Raw genomic sequence first — 8,137 nt, 5'->3', positions numbered from 1 at the left:
TTTTGTTCTTCATTGGTTCATTAAACTTTGATAACTTTGTGTTTCTGCAAAGTTTGTTGGAATCAGTAAGATTCTTTAAACACATATTAACAACAATTCTTCTTTAAGAAAAATATTTCGTATATTTTTTCTAATCTGTTTATGATTCTAGTTTCGCTACTAGTTTTAATTTTCAAATTGTGAAAATATTATTAAACTTTGTTATCTTACAAAATTGTTTAAAATTTTGTTCTAAGTATATTAGGAATACATGATGAATAACAATTATTATTGGTTAGCAAACTTCCATAGAGTGACAGTGGAAATAAATTATAAGGAAAATAAGCTCTTTTTTACATTATCGAATCAAATAAAAAGACAATAACAAACATTTGTTTATCTACATAAACAACAATTGAAAATACTTTTTTTTTAATAAAAAGAAGAAGCAATCATCAATAAAGGTCAAAATACACCAACAACGAATAAAATTATTTACATATCAATACCGTATGTAACTTATATCCTTTGTTGCCTCAATTAACTAAATTGAGAATCAACATAACTAGTGGTGAAATTGACCGCCTACAACTATGTGGCTCTGTTTGATCATTTGGCGCATGAGTCTCAGTCCATCCTCAAAAGTCATGACTATATTTCAGAGACGGACACGGGATCTGAGTCGATCGATACGATGGAAATGAAATTAATTTTTTTATAGTCAAAAAACATGGCGTTTAATTTCATCACTACCCTTTCAACTTCAATAAGACTGCTTGACAGAACAAGCCACTGCCTGCGCCCAATGCCTCAACTTTGTCTTAACTTGTTGAGGATCATCACCTACACAACATTTATATAAATATTTTTTTTTAAAAAAATCGTTTATTTTTTAAGATGAAATAGTGTACAATTTAATATACCTGGGCTATAAATCTTCCATGCATCGACATGATCACTCCTAGGGCTTCCAAAAGAGGATGACCTTCCTCCTAGAGAATTCAATGAACCCGGAGATGACATTGATCCTTTATTGCTACCCGGTGAAGAGACAGGGCTAGTTAAATACTGACGATTCACCGCGAAATAAAGATCAAGAGCGGGCAAGGTGTTACATAACCTTTGCCCTTCTTCTTCATTAAATCCAAATCCTAAATCTATGCAACCTTTAAGTTCATTCAAATCTTCATCAGTTATATATGCATCCATGTCTTGAGTACTTCCAGTAATATTCTTTTTCCTCTCTTGATGAAGAAACTGACGACGTCGTTTCTCCCATGCAATGTCACGTGGAATCTCACACATGGAAAGTTGCTTTGATAACCTTTTATTAGGGTTCCTCCAAAAAGGTGGTGCATCTTCTAAACGTTGTAATTCGTCACATTGATCTGATAATTCACTAGACGATGATGAAGATATATGTTTTTCATGATTTGGACGAGGAACCTTAATATCTCCCATCTCAGATATTCAGATCAACAATTAATTGTTTTTTTTTTAACAACAACAACAACAACAAATAGCGTAAGAAAATTTTCACAACAATGATTATACAAATTACGTTATAATCAGATTTCTAAGGTTGATGGACGTTAGAATAGGCTGCCATGGCGGTTTAGAAAATTCACCGCCTTGGCTAGCCGTTAAAAATGTGTTAGATGAAATAAAAAGGAGAGAGGGATGATTTTTTTTATATTTTTTTTAAGGTTGATGAAATTTTTATGGCTTTATTGTATTGTAAAAAGGGAAATGGGATGCAGGTTTAGGAAGAGTTTAATGGGGGATTACTAAAGGATAACCATTATTTGCGGTTCTTCCATTAATTTGTAACAGTTATAATAACCAAAGAAAAAAATTGTTGTTTATAATAAGAAAAATGATGACTTGTTGGTTATGAAAAGAAAAAAAAGATTCTTGTCAATTGTCATGATTGTTATATATAGTAATTACTCTTTTTATGTTGGATTGAAGAATATATATATTTTTGGACTAATTATAGTTTACTAGACCACTTTCTACCATTATTACAAAATTTTAAACTTTTTAAATGGTTAATTTAACTAAACAGCAGGCCTCTTATATTTGAGCCTCGATTGATTTTTAATTTTCGTCTTTTTACAAACCAACTATTGAAAGTTGCATCAATGACGAGATGAAGGTTCAATATAATTCCCAGCGAGACAGAAAAATGTCTTAAATATAGAGTCAGTTACCCGATATCTGTAGTAGGTTGTGGACTAGTTGAACTCCGCACAAGCTGGCCCAAACACGGCCATTATATGAGAAACATGAAGCTGATATACCCTTTATATTGAGCCAAAAAACCGATGTTTCATTGCCAGAAACTCGGAATGTAAAAGCTTTAGAAATCAAGATACCAGTCATAATGCTAAGCTTATTCACTAGATTAACTATTAGAAACAACATTCTGCCATTATCAAGCTTCATCATCAAAGATCAATGGAGGAAACAGTAAGCACTTCATAATTTGTAAGCAGTTCAAACTGCCACTGCCAACTTTCCAGAAATGCACAATGGTGCCAACAGTCCACCATATCTGCTTTAACTCTTTAGGAACCACCTGCTACTGCCAACTTCCCATTAACTCCTTTACATAACAAGGCGTGAATCACCAACGTAATACGTTTAAAAGGGTGCTCAACTGATTCCTGATTTTTTAGACACAGATAACATCTGGTGCATACGACTAAACCTAGCTTCTGCTATTTATTCTGAGTTGCCATCCACCCAAAGCAAGCTACCATAACAGGAGCTTGACGTCTTCCATATCATCTTCCAGTGCCAACAAGCAATTCTTAACTGAAAATTTTTATAGGGTTTTTCACTTCTACAAGGGCTTGCCAAAAGGAAACAGAAGAACGAAAGAAGACAAGTGCTTACAATTGACACACCCAGAGAAGGTGGCCTAGTAGTCACTGAAGCGGGATCAGTAATCATGGGAGAGCACTACAAGAGTTCAATTCCCAGTAAGTACCAAAAAATGTCTTACATCTTGGTATATAGAGTAAGTTAGCTGGTACCTGTAGGAGGTAGCAGGTGGTAGACTAGTCGAGTAGCGCCCAAACTGGCCCAAACACCACCGTCATATGAAAAAACACGTGCTTAGTAATAGAGGGGGGATTCTATTTGCCATGACCAGCTGCTTCAGTTCATGACTCAGACTCACTCCTCAAACCTGTTCTATCTCAAGCTCCTTCAACATATTTGAAAATATAGAAATGGCATACACTTTATATAAAGCAAAAAGCAGAAACTCAAATATTAGAGCTTTGAAAATCCAAATATGAGAGTCTAATGGGAATTCAGCCTCAGCTTGGACTTTACCAACTCACACGTGAGTAATTTGAAAGAACCATAATGCTAAACCAAGTCACTAGCTTACAACAACAACAACAGTAACAACATGCCCAGTATAAAACAACAAAGTGGTATCGGGAAGGGTAGAATGTACGAGAAACTCACTAGCTTACCTATCAGATTAACATCTGCCATTATCAAGCTTCATCATCCGAGATCAATGGAGGCAAAACAGTAAACTAAGCAAGCCATAAATAAGTGACAAGCTGCATCACCCTATATCCATCCAAGTTAATCAGAATGTCTACAAGTTGTGAATTTCAAGAGTAGAAATCCAGAATTCGACCATAGACGCATGAGTTCAGAAAGTTTTGAACTTGCTCACTATTGATAAGATCAACATCTCCAACACAGAAGATACAAGTCAATTGTGAACTTTTTGAGCAATGAATTAGAAAGTTCCTTAAAACCATAGACCAACACTCAAGAAAATCTTTCAAAATTTCATCTTGGGATACTAACCAATTTCATAAATCTAAAATCTAGTAGAATACAAATATTGAGTAGCTACTATGAAATCCAAAAGATTCACAAGTCAGATCAGAATCTGATACCCCCAAAATTTTCAATTTTCACCATATCTTCATTGATCGAAAATTCATCACTATAACATACTCCATTACAAATTGAAAACAGAAAAATTACCCATCCACCCAAAAAAAAAAGAAGAAAGAAGCAAAAATACTATATATCAAATTGATACCTCTAAGAGAACAAGATCATCTAAGATCTCGGAAAAAGAGAAGAATCAAAATAGAGAAAACAGTTTCACGACCCCAATTCCTCACAAATCTTAGCAGATCTCTGAAGTCTCCGGCTTTTGGGTTTGGGCTTCGATGACTGAATCATCGCTGAATCTTGATACTTAGTCGGAACAGTCTTCAATCGCTTCCTTTGCTGTCTTTTAGGCAACGACCCATCTTTGCACTTCACCCCATCATGCTGTTTCTCAAAACACTCTGCTATAAAAAACCTTTCAAAGCTCAAAACTCTTCTCCTCCTCCTCGTGATGACCCTTTTCTGAATGTAAGGAACACCCACAACAGAACCATCAGTAACCTGATGAATGGCCTTGACTAGCAGATCAAGGCCTTGACATCTAGCAGTGGTGATAGAGGAAGAAGTTGAAGTTGAGGAAGATGAATCTATGGATGAAGCAAAGGAGTTATCTGTTAGGGAAGAGAACGTGTACAAGGAAGATGAAGAAGATGAAGATGACGACGATGATGAAGATGAAGATGGTGAATTGGGTATGGGTTTTCGAATCCTCATTTTTCTTGAATTTTTGGATCAACAAGTGAAAATGGAGAAATTTGAGATTTTTTTTTTCTCTTTTGGAAGAAGAAGAAGAAGAAGGTGAAGGGAAATGGGGGGTGTGAATAATGTCCTAAGAAGGAGGGGGGGTTTATATTAGGATTTGAGTTTATTAAAAAAAAATAATTACAGCCTGATTTGGTACTTTTTTAAAGTCTATTTGAAAAATTGAAATGGTTAAATATTATTGCTAAAAATTATTTACTTTTTAAAAGTATTTCTTAAAATAAATATTTTGAAAAATGTATTTTAAAAAGGGGATAATTGTATAGAATATCAAATTAATAATGTAAAATAAATACAATAGCTATCGTTTGATTTATTTGTGTTCCTTAGCAAACTGTTTGTCAATGTATTTATGTTTATAAGGCGAGAGAAAAATTGTATATACACATGCAAATACATATATCTCCGTTTTATACACTTATTATTGTGCAATACAAATATTTCTCTGCTCAAGTCTCTATTGCGTTCTCTCTTTCTCGTTTTATACAATTCGATTAAATATTTGGTCTTGAAAAAATAATTTTCTATTTCTGCTTCTAAAAGTTTTTACGTCTTCCTAATGATATAGAGCTTTTTTGACTTGTCAAACACCTTAATTTTAAAAAAAATGTTTTTACCTTCCAACAATAATGTCAAACAGGTTATTAAATACAAAAAGTTTTACTTAGTAAGTATTTGGTCATGTAATATTATATCATGATATGAAATTGTGAGATAAAATCAGCATTTGGACATGCGATTTTAAGTTGATTCCATCTCATAATTTCATATCATAAGATGTGATTTCATATTTTCCAAAAACCATGACATGAGAATTCAATATCATGATTTGAGATGTTTTACTACAAAAATTGATTCACAAGTTTATATTTTGTTAAAATAATCCACATTTATATTTACCAACAATTTATTTCATACGTAAATAAAATTTATATTCACGTAATTACTTTGTAAAATTTATTATTCTCACAGACATAAAATTTATTATGCTCACCAACATATAATCACTTTAACTCAAGCTAACCGACTATTGAGTAATAAATTTATTCTCTTCATTACGCCAACACCTAATTTATTACTTCTGTCATTTTGTATTTATTACAACTTATATTTATTTCTACTTGAACAACATATCAAATCATATTGATATGAGCATATCAAGTAGTGGTAGTGAGTCTGATATCGACATTAAGGATGTTAATTTCTATGTTGTAGCAGTTGAATATATCGAACAAGTCATACAATAACATAGGTTGTTATGTCTAACATAACAACATACATCTAGGCCTGGTATGGTATGGTATGAAAATTGTCATAGATTATGCAGTGTTACATAATTATTTGCGAGAATACTAACGGACTGATGAAATATTTATAGTCTATGAGCATGAAAATATAGTTGCAGATGATATTAACCAATAAATGACTCAAAGCAACAATGTTGGTTCGTCTTCTCGGTCACATGATCTAGAAATGCAAGTTTAACGTGAGGAAGTTGTTCATACTATGTGGGAGAATTATATTAAAAACTAGTACACTACAATTCATGTTCAAAGTTTTTTTATTGAATTAAAGTTAGATGAAGCAATTAGTTAAGTGGAGAACAAATAACTTTGTAATAATTTATTATGTGATTTTATAAATTTTTGTGTATTTGGTAAGATTGAGTAAAAAATTAAGACAAATTTTATAATTTTATAATTTATGAGATTCTCATGTTTATGAAAAAATATACAAACACAAAAATTTTATATCGCATATCCAAACAAAACTTCAATTTCATTTTATAATATTGTACTATGATTCCATATCATGATACTGTATCACATAACCAAACAAACCCTTAATACAAGTGTTCTAAGTGCATTAGACAAATTTTTAATAGGGTAAAAATTATAATACTTAGCTCAATAACGCTACATATTTTATTTTCTCCGAATCATATGAATTTACTTGAATAACATCAATTATCATTTATCATCTTTAAGCAATATATGAATTTATATTAATTAGCCATATTTAATTGATTACAAAATTTGTTTTTGAGATCAATTGGTGACACAAGTTAATATTAAAAGAAAATGCATGAAAACTCCCTAAGTTTGGTTGGACAATTTAAGTATTTAAATTATACGGGCGTATAAATATCTTTTTAATATCTTCGAAGTAATTTGTTTCCTACCACGAGACTATAACACCAGTCTCACTTGCCACATCACAGCCACGTAAGTGCCACATCATAACCATGCAGGCACCATGTCATTAACTGTTTATTTCATTTTTACTAATTCATCATTATTTTTTCTTAAATGTCAATTGATTAATTTATAAATGCATACCTATACCGTCTTTTTCTTCTTCCTTATTGTTAACCATTATTTCAATCTTCAATTTTTTTATTTTTTCTTCTTCATCACTATTCAACAATATTTTAAGTCACTTTAAAGAAGAATATTTACATTATCCTCTTCGAACCCTCCAAAAGTATTTACCCTCTTGAAAAATGAAATTTTTTGAAAGTCAATTTTTTCTTGACAATTCAAATAAGAAATGCAAATTGCATAAGAAAGTTAATTCAAAAAATAAAAATTTTATGAGAAATGTTTGAATGATCTAGAAATCAAAAATAGGTCACCCAGAAATTAAGAAAGTTGACATTTGCGAAATCGACACCAATAATAGAGTGAAATCGACGTCAATAGAATGACATTGATATTAAATTTTATGGATTAGTAAAAGACAAATAAAATCAAAATAGTTTATAGTGGTGAAGATGAAGATGGAGGATGATATGTTTCAATGAAAAAAGATGTATATTGAGAAAGACAACAAAGTGATTTTTTTTAAAGAAATTAAAAAGGGGACCACTAATTTCATTTACCACTTAATAAGAAATTTTTTCTTATTTTTTTTGACTTATGATGTTCAATTATCGAGTGAGAAAAGATCTCTTATTGTTGTTGCGAGATCAATCAATATTCTATTGAACAAATCCAACTAATTTCAATTGCGTTTATAACTGATTATGTGCTATGATCTATGACTAAAATTGATGAGATTTTTTCTTTTATGAAAGTTAAATGATTTGAAGAACACTAATTTCATGGAATCAAGCATTAATACAATACAATTTCTTCTTTGTTCATAGTTTTATCCTCTACTTTATTAAATATCGAGGGCAAATGATAAATATCACTCAAATTAATAAATAAAAAATAGATATTTATTAACATTGATACTTATCGAAATCGCAGGGAAAGAAAATATACTTCATACCAAAAAATACAAATTTGATAAAATCATCATTATGAAAAAATAAAGAAGAAATGGTTCGTATAAGTACTTGATTGTAATACTTATAGGTTATGTGCTGCGATGGATAAAGAAAACTAATCTCAGAATAAATTTTTAATATTTCTCAATTCTTTGTTTGGTTATAAAGTATGAAATAATTTACCTC

At 31.1% G+C, this 8,137-nt stretch overlaps 1 protein-coding gene and 1 long non-coding RNA gene across 2 annotated transcripts; both read right to left on the bottom strand.

Annotated features, from left to right (window-relative positions):
* Nucleotides 1-680: 680 nt before the first annotated feature.
* On the bottom strand, nucleotides 681-1,884 carry LOC101258598 (uncharacterized). Its single transcript, XM_004230038.5, has 2 exons — nucleotides 903-1,884; nucleotides 681-822 (listed from the first exon to the last, which is right to left on the bottom strand). The coding sequence occupies exons 1-2, from the start codon at nucleotides 1,438-1,440 to the stop codon at nucleotides 743-745; spliced, it is 618 nt and encodes a 205-aa protein (XP_004230086.1). The 5' UTR covers nucleotides 1,441-1,884; the 3' UTR covers nucleotides 681-742.
* A 777-nt stretch (nucleotides 1,885-2,661) lies between these two features.
* On the bottom strand, nucleotides 2,662-3,162 carry LOC138340511 (uncharacterized). The gene is made up of 3 exons (XR_011213086.1): nucleotides 3,021-3,162; nucleotides 2,881-2,946; nucleotides 2,662-2,799 (listed from the first exon to the last, which is right to left on the bottom strand). It is a non-coding gene; the product is annotated as an uncharacterized lncRNA (long non-coding RNA).
* Nucleotides 3,163-8,137: the final 4,975 nt, after the last annotated feature.

The sequence above is a fragment of the Solanum lycopersicum genome, chromosome 1 (assembly GCF_036512215.1).
Source record: "Solanum lycopersicum chromosome 1, SLM_r2.1".
Classification (NCBI taxonomy): Eukaryota; Viridiplantae; Streptophyta; class Magnoliopsida; order Solanales; family Solanaceae; genus Solanum; species Solanum lycopersicum.
The sequence above is the reverse complement of the archived record's forward strand: the minus strand, read 5'-3'. Positions and strand labels throughout refer to the sequence as shown.

Excerpts from the sequence above, each read along its gene's own strand:
- LOC101258598 (XM_004230038.5), bottom strand. The coding sequence starts at position 1,440 with ATGGGAGATATTAAGGTTCCTCGTCCAAATCATGAAAAACATATATCT. Across the intron at positions 823-902 it reads ATGGAAGATTTATAGCCCAG|GTGATGATCCTCAACAAGTT; the intron begins GTATATTAAATT and ends AATGTTGTGTAG.